The following is a 17,774-nucleotide window of genomic DNA, read 5'->3' as shown; positions in this document are numbered from 1 at the left end:
AGATCGTGACAATAAAGGAGTCTTTATAGATAGAGAATGTTTTAAATATTGCTAGAGTTGATTTTTAGAAGAAAAACAACATTTGTCTCTCCTTTGTTATACAGTACCAGGTGATAATAAGTGACAAAATAAAACGCTTCCTTCTTTCAGGATGACATGCTTGGGTCTGGTGGCCTACCCACATTACAAAATGATGACTGCTGATGTTCTGACATCATATATTTTATTACATGAACCAAGATTTAATTGTTAAATTTGACTTTTGACCTAAAGTCATACTTTTGGAGCAGGGTGAACACTCTATTTCATTATTCTGCCCTTCACATTGCATCTCCATCACAGTTCTTATAATCAGTAAATCTATAAACCTTTACTGTCCTGCCGCAAAAATAGTCTTGGTATCTTCTTAATGTTTTCCTTCCACTGAAAATATTATTGTAATTTGGCCTTTTTTGTTGCTCTCTTTGATAACATTAACCTTTGTTCCCTTCCTGATGTGACCCAGAAACAGTACTGCACCTCTACCTGGATCTGAAGAACATAATCCTTGGCGATGTCCCTTCTGAGGACTTGATTTGCCACCAGTGTGCCACCTGTCTCCAGCTCAAACTCCCTGCCATTGTTTCCAGACAGGATGCTGAAGGAAAACGGCGGGCCGTTATGAGGGGCGTCCTGATCGATGACGGACAGCTGCAGGATTCTGGTGCCAATGGGCTTGTTTTCCTGGAGCAGAGGTTAGAAAGATTGGAAATGTGGTCACAGGAGAGAGAAAAAAAGACATTTAAAACTCATTTAGCTAAGGCAATATTGAATAAAGCTAACACACATACAGAAGTTCATATCTTTACCCACGTTAAGACTTTGTATTGACTTCTATTCATTAATGCCTAACCCAAACATTTGAACCCTAACCATCACCAGTATACGTCGAACCCTAAAACTTAGTTCACACCTCTAACCCTAAAAACGGGGCCACTGCATTTTGACCAGGTTTGGGTCCCCATAACGTGCCTTGGTCTCCAGAAAGTACGTAAATTTTCACACAAACACACACACACAGAGAAGGAATAATGAAGGATATGTTAACATTTCAAGCAATTTTCTGCAGTCTTTCTAATTGGTCTGTTGGTCCTCTGTGACTGTAGTTGTGTGGTTGGTAGCTGCAACCACAGCTACCAACCACACAGTTCTAAGCACAACTCCAACATGAATATGTTTCACTTCTTTTCTTTCTACATGTATATCACACTCACTGCAGAAGATGGAGCGTGTTGTGAGCATCTCTGTCCCATGATGGAGGTTAAACTGCTGCCACAAGATGGCGCTGCTGACAGCGTTAGTTTTCCAGAAAAAGAAGAACCTTCCTTTTTCCATTAGTGTATTTCAGCAGTATGTAAGGTTCATATTTTTAGAATCCAGTAACTTTAGTGTTTAATGCATATCTTTAATATAGTGGCTTAGGGCTACTGAGCCAACTCAAAAATTCTGTATTTCCAATAAAGTTGGTAATACTCTTTTATCCCAGCTGTTCATCAGCCTTGAAGAAATCATCTCATTTGTGAATCCAATGTGATAAGAAAGTCTCAAAGTTGACCAATCCGTTCGTCTATTTGTTTGCATAATGTATTACTTGGGCAGTTTGAAATGTGTACATTTGAGAAACTGCTTACACATGTCGTCACCTTCCAAAAAATGATTTATGGCCTAAGTCATTTTTTCACAAAAGTGATTTTGACAAAAAAAAAGACCACCTACTATTTTTTGCCAAAATATGATTTAGGTAAAAAAAAAAAAAAAAAAAACTTTTGGCAAAAAATTACTTTGCCCATTATTTTAGGAAGGTGATATGTGAATGTTGAAGTACGCATTTGTTATAAACATTTGTGTTATAAACATTTGTGCATATTGTACACTTACAAATCTTGTGGCTTACTAGTGGATCTTATTGTAGGCTCTTTGAGACTAATTTAGCTCCATATATTTTCTGCATTGTGGTTTTACATTCACACCATTACATAAGTGTAGATGTATCAATAATTTATTATGTATGTACAAGAACTGTTTTTAGCAGTGTAACAGTCTGCCATCACGTCTACCTGTATGACAGCAGTAAGGTTTGCTGGGAAGAAGCTGGGTGGGTTGTCGTTGATGTCAGAGATCTCTATGCTGACCACGGCGGTGGATGACATCGGTGGGGTTCCAGTATCAAGCGCTCTGACAGCCAATGAGTAGCTGGGGACCTAAAAGAACAGAGAGCGTGAAAGACTTTCACTACAGCGATAGAGATGCAATGTAGAATGAAGACGATAAACGATATTTTACACAAAACTATTTAACGCCCCCATTATAAAACTATACGTACGCACAAAAGGCAAAAATGGTATATGACAAAACATGTCATATTTATAAAATCATGATCATGTAATCATGCAGTTTTCCCTTATACATCACAGTTGAACCTCACAGTTTGCGCACAAGGTCCCGCTTCAGGTCCTGCCATAAATTTCAACCATAAATGGTCGATGCAAAGCACTTCATGAATGTCAGTGTTTGTTTAAATGAGCCAGAAAGTCAGTTTTATTTCATGATTAACGAAGGAAAAAAGGGTTTGGGGGGGAGCCTCAATTTCACTAAGGCAGAAAGCGATATGATGGAGAGCTGAAAGCATCATTTTTTGTTGCCACAGTGACATGAAATAAAGTTTATAAATCACCACCTGCATTTTAGGAGCCAAGATCCACATTTGAGCATTCACGTGTTTTGTAGCGCAGCTGCAGTTGGGGATTACTGGGAACAAATTCAGGAAGTAATGAGAAAGAAGCTAAAGCCATTTCTAAAGTAGTGGAACTCCAGTGACCGACAGTAAAAACATGGAACACTGGTGAACTTTCCAGGGAGTGGCCAGTCGACCAAAATTACTCCAAAGGTCCAACAAAAACTCATCCAAGAGGTCACAGAAGACCCCACAACCAAACTCAATGAGTCGCAGGCCTCACTCGCCTCAGGTCAGAGGTCATGCCTCTGCATGGCAGAATTCTAAGACAAAAACCACAGCTGAGCAAACGCCTGCGTAAACCTCTAACAGCTCTCCTTCTGCACTTCAGCAACTGTTAAAAGATGCAAATGCTGCTAATTTGTAAGAAGAGACCAATCTAAATTATTTTATCTTATTGCTGTACTTTACATATATTTGAATGAAGAAGTGAAAATGTGAAAACTATTGTATTTTATGTAGTGAAATAAGAAGAAACGCAGTTTAACTGAAAAGAAACTTGATTTTCTTGAACATTTAGTGGAATGTGCAGAGAATAGGTTTAAATATTCAACAAAATTCTCCAGATTACAGATTGTTGCATTCATAACATTTTTTGATGATGTGATGTACATGAATGTAAAAGAGTGAAGCAGAAGTTTTAAAAAGAGACAATTTGATTAAGATGTTTAGTGGAATATGCAGGAAATATAGAATTAGGCAGACAGGTACATTGCTTTATAGTGGATTGAGGTTGTGCATTGTTTTTAGAAAAGTAACTAAGTAATTATTGAACTAATTAGTTTTGAAAATAAAAAAAGTATATGTATTACCTTTTTGAGGAAGTAATTACTATTTCCAAGTATCTTGACCAACACTTTCAGAAACTATTACAAAATTCATTCAATGATTTTATTACATTTTGTGTCTATTGTTACATAATGCGCTGTAACAGGCTGACGTGTGTCACACTGACAAGGGCCAAAGTAAATTAAAATGAGGATATCTCTCCTGGACTGATCTGTGTCCTTACTGTCTCACGGTCCAGCGGCTTGTTGACCTTTATGACCCCATTTGTCGGATCAATGAAGAACTCGTTGTCCTGGTCTCCACTGAAGATAGAGTAGAGGACGGCTCCATTCAGACCGCTGTCAGCATCTTCTGCTACCAGCTGCCAGCAAAAAGTATACAAACACATCACAACTAAATAATACAGTGTGTCTCAGATTGTAAGGTTGTCCTTCTGCCACTAATGTAAATAAGAAAAATAATAAAATAGCCTATTGCTAATATATTTTTAATTAAATATAATGAAATAAAAAGTTGGATCTGGGTAGTAGAAAAAATAAAAATCCTAAACAGAAAAATGTGTGAAAGTGTGAGAACTCTGCGTCCGTCAACTTCATGACTAATTGACTCTTTGCAATAATATTTGCACATCACTTACGCGATTGATCATGTGTCATCCAGGACATGTTACTGAACAATATCTGAAGCCCAAACAGTAACTTTCCATCCTTTATATTTGCCAAAAGAGTTCATCACTGTTACTTTGTCAACCATTTACATCACACCCTCTGTTCTACTTTTCAATCAGTGTTAAAAGAATAAAGACATTTTTTAATTTGTTCTCTAATTGTTTTCATGAGGTTTAGGCAAGAAATTTTCATTTGATCTTAAGACAACAATAAAAAAAAATTGAGACTGATGACATAATATACTTTCATTTGAAGCTACATCAGGGTAACCATTTAGAACCACCTACTGGACCTGCAAAGTTTCTGTTTCCAGAACCCTGGAAACATGAGACTCGTAGCAGGAACTACCTAACATAACCATAAACGTACCTGCACTACAAAATGTCCAATTGTGGAATCTTCTGGCACCACAGCAGTGTAAAGGGCCTGGCTGAACACTGGAGCATTGTCGTTTACATCTGTTAGGTTGATGTTCAATGTAGTAATGGCACTCAAAGGAGGAGTGCCACCATCACGAGCCTCCACGGTTAGAAAGTAGTCCTTGCAGGTATCATAGTCCAAAGGGAGGGCCACTAAAATGGCGCCTGTGGAACAATAAGAGAGGACACATACATTCAGAGCAGAGGCTGAGTACTGGGAGATGACATCACCTGCTTTCTTCTACAAATCAGATAACTGTTTGCATCTGAACAGCATAAGGAGGGACTTTCTCAGGGCCACAACTACGACCACAACTGCCTGCATATTTATATTTCAAGCTTAAAAAGTTAGGCCTAGTGATTAATCATAATTAATCAAGCATTCATGTGAGTGTTTCAATCACAGCACCTCTTAAAAGGTCACTTGGTTTGATATCACATATTAAAGAAGAGCCCTTCTTAGATATTTTAATACTTGATTGTTAAAATATTATACAAATTTGATTGCAGATATAAAATGTTCTAAATTTGCAATTTCAACTTTCCTTCAACCACTTTACTGGATAGTTTCTAGTAGGTATGATTGAAATTTTTTTTAGGACTTTTAATTTATTTTACATTATAGGAACCAGATTGAATTTGAGAGAAGTTGTTACTTTGGCTTTTGTATTTATTTTCAAAAACAAAACATTTCCAAACTTGTGTAAATGTATGCAATAAATGTTGCATGAAAACCAAATTTCAACTGAATATTTCCAAATGAGGCTGCACGGTGGTGGAGTTGGTAGCACTGTTGCTTAGTAGCAAGAAGGTCCAGGGTTCGATTCCCAGCCTGGGGTCTTTCTGCATGAAGTTTTTCATGTTGTCCCTGTGCATGGTGGGTTCTCTCCGGTTTCCTCTCACAGCGTAAAAACACGACTGTCAGGTTAATTGGTCTCTCTAAATTCTCCTTAGGTGTGTGTGACTGTTTGCCCTATTTGTCTCTGTGTTGCCCTGTGATGGACTGGTGACCTGTCCAGAGTGGACGTAGGCACCAGCACCCTTTGCATTGTGTATGATAATGAATGGATATTTCCACCTGCCTAAAACTTTGAATCACAGCAAACAATGTAATGGCTATATCTCCTCTGTGCATTGATTGTCATGTTACAATTTTTTTATGTTGAGTTCAACTTCTCCCCTTCTCTCTCTGCCTCTTTCCTGTCTGATTACTGTTAAATAAAGGCCACTAATGCTGAAAAAAATCTTTAAAAAAAAATAAATATATATATATATACCTATATTTTTAAAAGTCATTGGTTACATAATTCAAACAAACAACTCCCTCACTTACCGGTCAGGGGATGAATGTAGAACCTCCTGTGTTCGTTGCCTGATCTGATGCTATAGGAGATCTCAGCGTTTGTCCCAATGTCTTTGCTAGTGGCATGCACTCTCAGAACCTCAGTACCGACTCCCACATCCTCTGGAATGGTTGCCAGCAGATCGCGGCACTCAAAAACAGGCGGGTTGTCATTGATGTCCAGAACAGTAATTGTGATGTTGACCAGCGAGAAGAGCGTCCGCGGCGAACCCTGATCAGAAGCACGCACGGCTATCTGATGAGTCGGCTGGACTTCCCGGTCAAGAATGTGCTCCAGGACTACTATGCCAGTGGACTCATTGATGGAGAAAAAACCTCCAGCAGAGTCAGCCAAGGAGTAGACCACCATGCGACCCGGACCTGCTTTTTAGAAACAAACAACCATCAGCTATGTACTTGAAGTTTATGAACCTTCTTGTTATGAAGCAAAATATTTATGTAGTGAGTATTTGGACATTTTTAGCTTCTTCATTTATCACATAAAAACTTTGTGTCATTTCTTCATAGTAGCGATCAAACATGGCTGCCTCAGAGGAGGGATCTGCTACTTTTCCCTCATAACTGATAAATGACATTTTATTTTAAAACAACATGCAAAAGAAATGTAAAAAGCATAAGTAGTACATAACACCATATGGGATTAAAATCTTAGCCTGAAAAATAAGTTCTAAGCTCTTGAAATGACTAGCTGTCTTCTTCAGGGTGTTCATAGTTTCTGTGATGCTGCTCCATTCAGTTACACACTGAGCACAACAAGCTGAAGAGTGTGTGTAAATCTGCCAGAGCTGAACCATTGAATTTTCTATTTTTGTATTATCATGTAAAATGTTGTGTCCACTGTTTAGTATCTCTTTGACTTCTCTGGTTATGTATGCTACAGAATCAGATCCACCAAACTGCTGGGCATGCAGTACTATCGTAACAAATAACAATATTACCCAATGTGTCATGAGGCAAAGCAGTAACATGGGGCAAGCCTATCAATTTTAGCTGTCTGTAGTGAAGTTAACCATCAATGTTCACATTAGAAAACTTGTCACTTGCACTAGCATGTCTGTGGCAGCTAGATAGTGTTAAGAGGGGAGGGTCTTCCTTGGCTCCAGCAGCCACAAAAGGTGATGAAAACTTATATTTTCCTCTATAGCAATGGGTTGGTCTGAAGAGCAATAAATACTACCACTCATTCCATAAACATTGTTGCCTTATCACTGGGAATCTTCTCTTCTCTCTTTAGTGCGATGCTTCATCCCAACTCCAAGTAAACTAGCTTAACCAGTGAACTCATTGACCATTAGACATTTTTAGCTTCTTCATTTATCACATAAAAACTGTGATACAGTTGTCTGCTGTAATCAGACAACTGTAAAGTATGATGGTATGATGCATTGTCTGCTGTTATTTCAAATTTTTACTTTATGTTTATGAATATGCTTTGATCTAAACCACTTCATTATTGCTCTGTCTTTAAAGTTGTTTGTTGAAAGGTGACCTTAGAGGCTTATTTTTAATATATAATTATGCATCTAATCACTTTGTAAAATAATGTAAAACTAATATTAACCTTTACAACAAAAAGCTGAACCTGCATCATTAGTACAACAGTAAGTATGTCCTTGTAAATATTTGGCCATGCTGTAAGATTAGTAACAACGACATCATCAGCAATAACTGCTAACTGAGCAGTAGCAGTCGGTCTGTCATCACCTTCATCTGGGTCTACGGCGTGGATGCGAGTGAGCAGAGCCTTTACTGGAGTGTCTTCATACACACTGACATAATACTGCGACTGTGTAAAAAGCGGCGGGTTGTCATTCACATCTGTCACCGCCAGCTGCACTTCGGCACGACACCACCGCCCTCCACCATCAGTCGCCCTGGCAGTTAATCTGTAGTTGGGATTGGTCTCATGGTCAAGAATCACTGATGACTTGATTTCACCTGGACAGGTGAGAAGCAAAGAAAGGCACACTTGGAGACCAGGGACCCAACAGGGACACGACAGAGTGTCAAACAAAGATACATTTCCAACAGCTTTAGTGAAAACACAAACTACAACAAAATGTCAACAATTTCAACACTGGAAGATAAAAGAGTGTTGGAGCCAAACCCCACACACAACAACTGGAGCGTGGTTTTATTTTCAGTGGGTTGGATTGTTGTAACAGTATCTTTACTGGCCAAACAGCTGCAGTTCATCCAGACTTCTGCTGCTAGATTTCTGACCAACACCATAAACACAGATGTTATATTACACACCATTGGATTCCTATTTGTAAAAAGATATAGTTTAAAACTTCACATTTTGTCTACAAAACACTAAATGTCCTTGGGCTGAAACATACAGTATTTCTGAATTGCCTCTAAAATATGAAACTGAGTTCCCACACATACCAGTGTCTGGATCCACAATGAAGTCCTGGGATCCAGGACCATGCAGGGAGTACTTGAGCCGAGCGTTGCTGCCTGCATCAGCATCTGTAGCTCCAACCCTCAGCAAAACACTGCTGAGTGGGAGGTCCTCTGGGATGCTGGCTGTATATACCACCTGCATAAAAGCACACATTTTTAAAAGAATAAAATAACCTAACAATTTTTGCGTATCAATATTTTTCCAAATCCCACCAGCATTTGAGGGCGTCTTCCTACCTGGTCACAAATGGGGTTGTTGTCATTGCTGTCCATCACTGTCACCTCCACAATTGTGTGGGAAACAAAGAGTCCATCACTAGCGGTGACATTGATGATGTAGAGGTTGCGTTCCTCTCTGTCCAGTGGTCCTTTCACATACATCTTCCATTCACCCTGAACCAGGCCGAGTGCAAATACACCTCGGTAATTCCCACCTGGGAAACACAAAGTCACACTGTTTATCAATCCCAATCAATAGTAAAAAAAAAATTTCCTCAAATAAGGGAAGCTAATTTCCAGCCTGTAAAGCATAACATCTGACTCAGCACAGCACTGATTTACAGCACTGACGTTGTGTAGGCAAAATATATCTGCATGGGACAGATTGATGCAGCCAGAAAAACACCACGACTGAACTGAAATATTGTGCCACATGACTTAAGATAAACTGAATGTTAAAAGCCACCAGAGACCAGAAAACCATCATGGAGCCAAAGGGATACTGAAGATAAAACAAATATAAATATTCTGTGCACAAGAGGTTTCCCCCTCAACCCTCCAGAGTTTTCACAAAACCACGATAATGGATTTTATATATATATATATATATACTAGAGGTGGGCCGATCGATCGGTCACCGATCATAATCGGCCGATTTTCGTGAAAAAGTGCATGATCGGTGATCGGCGATCATTGGCTCTTGTTGCCGATACCGATCACCTGCATCTCATTTCGCAGCCTGCCTGTGCAGCTGGTCTCCTCTTTCCTTCACTCTGCGCAGACACTGGTTCTGCTCTCGCTCTTGAACCGCTGCTACGTGCTACAGATGGTAATATTTCACAGACGGAGCCGCTTCTGCTCCTCCTGGTAGTGACTCTCACACCGAACCTCTGCTTAAAGCTGCAGCATCTAACCTAAAAAAAATACATTTTACATTCGCATTAAAACTTTCGCTGTCCTAACATGAGACAGATAATTTCTAAAATAATAATAAATAATCGATCTCCTCCCTGTTCTGCATAATTACTCCGCTCAGTCAGAAACAGCCACTCAGAACTAGCAGTAATGAGCTAGCCGCCATGCTATCAGGACGTTTTCATTCAGTAACTCAGGATTGTTTAATAGATCCTGTATTTGCCTTTGAATGTTAAGTTTTATACTTGAAATTTTTGGCAAAGTTGAGAGGTTTTATTTTGGCTCTTTGCATTATTTAGCCTCTTCAGAGCCTCCATATGTTATCAGTCTGTTAAAGATAGTATTACCGATAGCAGTACAATTTGCACAATGCCTGTTTTGTTTAGTTTTCTTCTTGGAAAAAGTTATTAAAAACAAGTTTTTGTCTAAATTAAGGTGAATTCATGATTCCTGTTTCCACATAATGTAACCGGTAGTGTTTATGATAAAAAAATGATAATAATAATAATTATGTGATCGGTATCGGTGATTGCCCCTCATGGGTAATCGGTATCGGCAGGAAAAAACCTGATCGGCACATCTCTAATATATATACAATCATATATATATATATATATATACACACACAGGCACACACATATGTGTGCCTGTGTGTGGTTTTTAATACATATTAGGGGTGTAGCGATACAATAATTTCACGATACGATATACAATATTCTGGTCACGATGTGATATGTATCACAATATTTGTTGAGCGATACAATTCGCTACGATTCAGTGCATTTTTACGATTTTCTGAAAGATTTTAGAAGGACAGAGTGATTTTAGTGACATTTTGTGTTCCATAGACTTGAATTTAGTTAACTAAGAACTGATTAAAAGCACCAACTACACAATACCTGACTCTGATTGGACAGTCTAACAGTCTGCAGCTGGACAAAATGAATCAAAGATGCAGTGAGAGAATTAGTTTCTGTTATTTAATTCTTGTGGATTTGACATAAAACTCAAAAGTTTAATGGTAATCCAGGAGCAGAGTGGGGAGATTATCAGCCTCTGTAGACTCTCAATATGCAAATGATTGCACTTATGTTTTTTCTTTTGGACACTGTGGCTGCATTTTGGAGTAAAAATGCAGTCTTTTGGACTATGGGGGAAAAGGCTTTTCTACCTTGGTTCCCGGAGTTAGCCGTGGCTGTAAGCTGTTTACTACTAGCTGCTAAAGTAGTGGCTCCGCCTCACCCCGTATAGTGATCGACTCCCTGCAGCTACGCAGCGCCGCTATTCCCCTGCTTGCATCTCTGAGTAGCTGCCTCTCAGACTGCCAGGATCTCATCGTTCTCTCAGTCTCTGATACTCTTTGTCTGTTGCTAATAAGAATGATCGATCAGCCATTGTTACCATGGAAATCCTCACTGCGCCGCGGATTCCTGGGGGTTTTTCCTCTTCGTCTTCCTGCTCAAAACACAGCGCCGCTGCGCGCCCGCTTCGGATGTTATCAACCCATGTTCATTCTTCAGATAATCCTTTATGTACAGAACAGAAACCGCTAAGCTAAAAACTAATTACGAAGTGAATGCTACCAGTCGAAATTTGCATTAATTTCGCGATCCATTTTCTTGACACCCTTGTCCCTTGGTGGGGTCAGGTGCCCATGTCCAGCTAGCGTTCCGGGCGAGAGGCGGGGTCACCCTGGACAGGTTGTGAGTCTGTCGCAGGGCAACACAGAGACAAACAGGACAAACAACCATGCACACACACACACTCACACCTAGGGGCAATTTAGACAGACCAATTAACCTGACAGTCATGTTTTTGGACTGTGGGAGGAAACCGAGGTACCCGGAGAAAACCCACCATGCACAGGGAGAACATGGAGACTCCATGCAGAAAGACCGGGGCCTAGAATCGAACTCAGAACCTTCTTGCTGCAAGGCAACAGCTCTACCAACTGCGCCACTGTGCAGCCCCTCATCAAAATACAGCCCATCGTTATTTATTGAATATTTTACATTTCCAAAAACACAGGAATCTAATATTTCGTTTCGTTTTGTACGTTTGGAAGCTCATTCCCTCTCACATAACCGGAAAAGCCGGGGAATGGCGGCGCTTTTGACATATGGTTTACTAATTTTAGCATAACTCCAGTTATACTTGACCTATTAACACAATTTAAAAACTGGTGTGTAGTTTATAATGTGCACTTAAAGCTCAAGTTGAAAGTTAGACTGAGGGAGGCGGAGTCTTGCTGCTATGCCGTAACAAACTAGATGTTAAAAATAGCTATAAGGCTATGGACCCCTATGGTTTAACGGATCGATACTCGCGGATGAAAAATCGATACTTTCTGAGGGCGGAAATATCGATATATATCGCCAAATCAATTTATTTATTTATTTATACAGCCCTAATACATATACACCTAATAAGACATATATTATACCTCTGCTAACAGAGGTATAATATATAACCATGTCTATACGATATACAACTAATATAACCATAACTGCTGCTGTAGGACCTCAGCAAACTGTGCAGATCACACAGTTATAAAAAAAAAATAGGTACACCCCAAAAGGCCTACATATGTATCAGAAACATCAAAATTTAGAATGTAAAGTGTGTACACTTGCATGATAGAATAACAGTATGGAATCATGGAGTGTTTTGTTGTTTATGCCTGCTTCACTACTCACCAGTTATGACATAGCTGACATGCCGGTTAACAGCAGAGCTGTCGTTGTCCTTCGTGTTCAGAACAGCCACCACCTCGCCTGGGGGGCCACTCTCCTGGACTGAACTGAAGTAATGGCTCTCCATGAAAATGGGGGGGTTGTCATTTATGTCTGTCACTGCTACTGTCACTGTGCTGGTACTGGAAAAAGACAGGGTCTCTCCCAGGTCTGATGCTACAACTGTGAATATGTAGGACGGATTGGACTCGTGGTCGAGCTCTTTGCATAAGACAATCCAGCCAGTATTACTGTCGATGCTAAACGTCCGCACCAATGCGTCGGAGTTTTCCTCCGCCTGGATTAATGTCCCAAGCCTGTATGTTACTTGGCCATTGGCTCCTGAGTCTGGGTCATGAGCTTTGACCTGAATGACTCTGGTTCCAATTGTCATTCCTTCCATAACTGTCGTCACATAAGAGTTGGTCTCAAAGGCTGGTTTATTGTCATTTAGATCTAAAACTTTGACCTCGACATCAACAGACGTCACAGCATTCAACTTACTCTGGTGTCCAGTGGCAGTTATTTTAAAACTAAATCCTTTCATCACCTCATGATCCAAGGGCTTATCAAGTTTAATCACTCCTGTATTTTTCTCTATTAAAAATACTCCATCTAGATTAGTTTCACTACTTTCTCCATTAACAATGGTAAAGCTAACTGAATGTGGGTTATATCCATGAGAAATCTTGAGGTGAACCCTTCCAATGACAGAACCTACTGGTGTATTCTCTAGTATGCTAAATGAGTAATGGTGCTGCATGAAGTCAGGAATGAACGCCTCCGGAGACAGAACATGAATGTATACAGGGACCAAAGAGTGCCGAACTGGATTTCCTCCATCTACAGCCTTCACAAAAAATGATAATACTGAGTTTCTCAAGTGGCTGAAGCTGCCTTTGGTAACCATCCAACCACTGTCTGGGTCTATGTCCAAAATGTCTGCTACAGGGATCCGTGCCTCACTGTACAGTGAAAATGTTACTTTGGCATTAGTGCCATAGTCAGGATCAAGAGCCTGAATCTGTGTGACGAAGAAGCCCTTGGCTACATCAAATTTGAGCGTAGCTCTGTACTCTGTAGCACTAAAGCGGGGTGCATTATCATTTTCATCTAAGATAGTAAGATGGATTGTGCAATAGGAAACACGACCCCCTGAATCCTGAGCTGCCACTGTAAGAACAATGTCCATGTTGGAAGGGTCCTCACGGTCAAGTTTTTCTATTGTGCTTATCTGACCATTAGCATCAATGCTAAACAGGTCGTTACCCACATCGTTAACAAAAGAATAAGTTATGTCGCCATAAACTCCAGGGTCCGCATCCGTTGCCCTCACCTAGAATTTAAAGAATGACTTTAGAAAACAGAGAATATTTAAAAGGCATACATATTATGAAAACATAGATGAGAAAAATCAAATATACAGACAGTCAAACATGTATATAGATTACAAGCTTAGTGAATCTCAAAAGCACCTACCTGAATTACATTGGTTCCCACAGCAGAATTTTCTCTTAGCTCTGCCTCAAACATCTTCTGTTCAAACACTGGATCATGCAGGTTGGCCCCAAACACTTTAACGTGAACCTGAGCTGTGCTGGTGAAAACTCCATCAGACACTGAAACGTTGAGGTTGTAAGTAGGCTCCATTCTTTGCTTAAGGTGGCTGGACAACATGATGATTCCCGTGTTTCTTTCCATCACAAAATCCATTCTTTCATTTCCTGACAAAATGCTATACACCAACTTGTCAAAATCTGAACTATCAGCATCTGAGGCCTGAACGCAGGTTATAAAGTGTCCCTTTGGTGCTAACTCACTCACATATGCCTCGTAGAGAAGCTGGTTGAAAACTGGAGGATTGTCATTCATGTCTTTTAGAAGAACAGTCACTGACACTTCAGTGCTTAGTGATGGAAAACCATTATCAGTGGCCCTGACAATGAAGTCATACTCTGGGACTAGTTCATGGTCTAGGATTCTTGCTGTAAGAATTAACCCACTGCTACTATCAATGTGAAAATAATCTGTGCTGTTATGCTCTTTTGAGAATATCTGATAGCCAACAACATTGTTCTTCTCAGAGTCCATGTCTGTGGCAATAACTTGAAGGGCTGGAGTTCCGATCATGACAGTCTCAGACAAAACAATCCTGTAGGACATCTCTTTAAAGACAGGCGGGTTATCATTTATATCTTGGACCAGAACATCTACATCAACTTCTGCATGGGAGCCAGTCAGGTAGTTTGTAGCTCTGATGGTCAGGCGATAATATGGAGTTTCTTCATAGTCCAATGAATTAATTACACTTATAACTCCGGTATCAAATCCAATACCAAACTGAAAAGACGCATCTCCATCAACAATAGTATAGATTATGTTTTGTCCATCAGGACTGGTTGCATTGACACCGAGAATCGGTGTGTGAACATCCAAATCTTCATTCACAGAAACAGAGTAGAAGGATTTGTCAAAGACAGGCATAGCTTTGTTAACAACAGTGATGGGAAAAGTAATGGTAGATGACAGGGGAGGGTCACCACAATCTTTGGCATGTATCTCTATTTGGTACTCCACATTGGACAAATCTGACTCAAAAGTCCTTTTCAGGCTAATGGTGCCTGTCTGTTGGTCCATCATAAAGTGGCCATAATCATCCTTGAGAAAGTATGTCACCTCTCCATTAATACCTTTGTCACCATCCACTGCGGAGACTCTGAAAATGGATAAACCTGACTCAGCTTCTACTTGAACAGCTGCATAATATGGAAGTCCAACAAACATGGGGGGGTTATCATTTATGTCTTCTATATGAACTTTAACAAGAACTCTGGCAACATGCTGATGATCATGCTCACGTCTTGCTTCCACAATCAGTTCATAGAAGTCCCGTTCTTCTCGATCAAAGGGTATTCCTGTGGTCTGGATAACACCAGATGTTGGACGAATGGTAAACCTTGTGGCAGCATTCAGGAGAGTGTGCAGCAATGGCTCGTTGAGGCGATTTCCTACAGCACTGACCACAGCCACTATAGAGATATTTGACACATTCTCTTTAATAGATGAGACGTAAACCTTCTGGGAAAAACTTAGACCCGAGTCCAGAGCCTCTTTGACAATTATTGTTACCAAAGCAGTGGTGGAAAATTTTCCATCTGAAACTCTGACACTTAGGCGAAAAAGCTCTTTGGAGAAGTTGCTGTTTTTGACAACAATAATCCCACTGGAGGATTTGATGGAAAAATTCTCCAACACTCCTTCAGCCAAAGAATATGTAAGATCTGTAGGAATATCAGTATCGGGGTCTGTAGCTGATACCTGCAGGACCTCGACTCCAGTGTAGGTGGGAAGTAGAAGAACAGTTTCATAAGTATTCTGTTTGAAGACTGGAGGTGAATCATTTGAGTCCATCACTTGTACAGTCACCTCAGTTGGACTATCTGCTATAAGTTGTGGCTTACCATTGTCCCTCACATTAACATGGAAGTGGAAAGCTGAAAATGTCTCATGATCAAGATTAGCAATGGTTCTAATGGAGCCAGTTACTGAGTCCACTGTGAAGAACGTCTTTGCAGTCTCCTCAACAATCTGATAGACCAACAGAGCATTTTGGTTGGAGTCAGCATCAGAAGCTTTGATCACTAGAGGGAGGTTTTCTGAATTCAAGACCACACTGTTGACTGGTGCTAGCTCACAAATGCTGCCGCGGTAGTGATGCTGTTGGAACACAGGTGGATTGTCATTCTCATCCAATATCTGAATTAACAAGCTAGCATTGGAGGCCATCCCAGCCATGTTGGTAGCTTGCACTACAAGACTATAAGAAGCTATATTTTCATAATCCAGAGGTTTTTGAGTTGTAATGACTCCACTATATTGATTAATCTGAAAAACTTGTTCTATGTTTCCTTGCTTGATATCAAAAGTGAGGGTCGACTGGCTGACAGCACTGATTGTGGTGACAGAGGTCCCAATAATGGCATTTTCTCTGATCTCAGTCTGATATTCAGGTTGAAGGAACCTTGGACCAGCATTGTCTGAGAGAGTGATGGTAATCCGCACTATCGTGGTAGCAGACAGGGCAGGGGTGCCGTTGTCAGTGACTCTGACACTCAGAACATAGTGTCCGATGCTTGATAAGTCCAAGTGACGTGCAACACGAAGTATACCAAGAACTGGCTCAATGTTGAATGCATTGCCAGTGTTTCCTGTGAAGAAAAAACACCCAAATAGTATATTTGCAATGTTTTTAAAATTTACATTTATGTGGTTTTCAGGAACCACAGTAGCTTACCTGCTTCAATGGAGTAGTGTAATTCAGCATTCTTGCCTTTGTCTTTGTCCAGAGCGGTAACCTGCACTACAGCTGATCCCACTGCAGCTGATTCATAAACTAAGCCTTCGTAGAGTGCACTGGTAAAAAAGGGTGCATGATCATTTGTATCTTCCACCTCTATCAGAACACGAGCAAGATTTTTTCTGTATGGGAACTCTTGGTCCTTGACCTGGAGAGACAAAAGTAAAAGAGAATAAATACCTAGAAGAAGTATGTGGTCATTGTTAGCTATCTGTATATTATAGCAACCACAATAGCTTACATCAGTTAACTTTTAACAGTTAGTTTTGATGCCAGTGATCACAAAACGTCAATGTGTTTTTCTATAATTGTATGTAATGGACCAATATGTACATAATTTTCCATAATTAGTACATAATTTTCAAATGGACAGAAAAAAAATTATAGAGTAGGTTTGTACTCAGCACCCTTTACTCTGATACACCTAAATAAAAGTAAGTTCCACCAGGTGCAATTAGAAAGGTGTCCTCTCAGTAAACCAGTTTGTGCTGGAAGAGGCTACCATGTCACAGCAAGACCCCATGCTCTCTGAGTCAAGGTTTGTCCACAAGTTTTGTCTGACAAAGACTCAGATAAACTATATGAACCTGAGAGTGAAATGGACAACCATGACAGAGGTTGCAGAGAGTGAAAAATATGACGCTGGCATTATGTATTCAGTTGAGCAGAGCTGTGGGGCTGTCTTATGAAAATAGCAGAACCATTTCAGGAGCTACAGTGGAAGAATTATGAGAGACAAACTGGCAGCACAGGGCAATCTCAGTTTTGTAAAAAAAATGCATGTAGAACAAACTTACATGTCCAGCATGTAGAGTGTGACATAATGTAGCAAAGTCAGCCATTTGGAAGTTAAATAAAGAGTATGTTCAGAACAAAGAAAAAGAAACGAGATTAGTAGTCAGTGAACCCAACAGTTATGAATTCAGATTGTGGAAAGAAGCAGGAGAACCCACAGAAAGCCTAAGTAAGGATTTGAACAAAAGATCTTCTTGCTACAAAGCAACAGTGCTTACAGCTACATGTAAATTTATTAAATTTAGACTTAAAAGAACTGTCTAAAAAACTATGTATAGATTCCTCTCTATACATTGAAAAGAATCCAATATGTTATGTTTAATTCATTATTTTCA

General features: G+C 40.0%; 1 protein-coding gene across 13 annotated transcripts in view; it reads right to left on the bottom strand.

Annotated features, from left to right (window-relative positions):
* The window catches only part of fat3a (FAT atypical cadherin 3a), a 69,882-nt gene that overhangs the window by 19,452 nt on the left and 32,656 nt on the right, over positions 1-17,774 (bottom strand). For 8 of the 13 annotated variants that reach the window (XM_081615094.1, XM_081615084.1, XM_081615087.1 and 5 more), the window contains 11 exons: positions 16,582-16,792; positions 13,767-16,495; positions 12,252-13,623; positions 8,659-8,855; positions 8,404-8,557; positions 7,717-7,950; positions 5,983-6,375; positions 4,600-4,814; positions 3,786-3,923; positions 2,097-2,240; positions 526-723 (listed from right to left, as the gene is read on the bottom strand). In XM_081615094.1, the coding sequence (XP_081471220.1) occupies positions 526-723; positions 2,097-2,240; positions 3,786-3,923; positions 4,600-4,814; positions 5,983-6,375; positions 7,717-7,950; positions 8,404-8,557; positions 8,659-8,855; positions 12,252-13,623; positions 13,767-16,495; positions 16,582-16,792 (5,985 nt within the window). The remainder of the gene's footprint in view (positions 1-525; positions 724-2,096; positions 2,241-3,785; positions 3,924-4,599; positions 4,815-5,982; positions 6,376-7,716; positions 7,951-8,403; positions 8,558-8,658; positions 8,856-12,251; positions 13,624-13,766; positions 16,496-16,581; positions 16,793-17,774) is intronic. The other 5 variants (XM_081615086.1, XM_081615091.1, XM_081615096.1 and 2 more) reach the window with 1 other exon arrangement.

Source organism: Poecilia reticulata, chromosome 13, assembly GCF_904066995.2.
Source record: "Poecilia reticulata chromosome 13, P_reticulata-male-v2, whole genome shotgun sequence".
Lineage (NCBI taxonomy): Eukaryota > Metazoa > Chordata > Actinopteri > Cyprinodontiformes > Poeciliidae > Poecilia > Poecilia reticulata.
The sequence above is the reverse complement of the archived record's forward strand: the minus strand, read 5'-3'. Positions and strand labels throughout refer to the sequence as shown.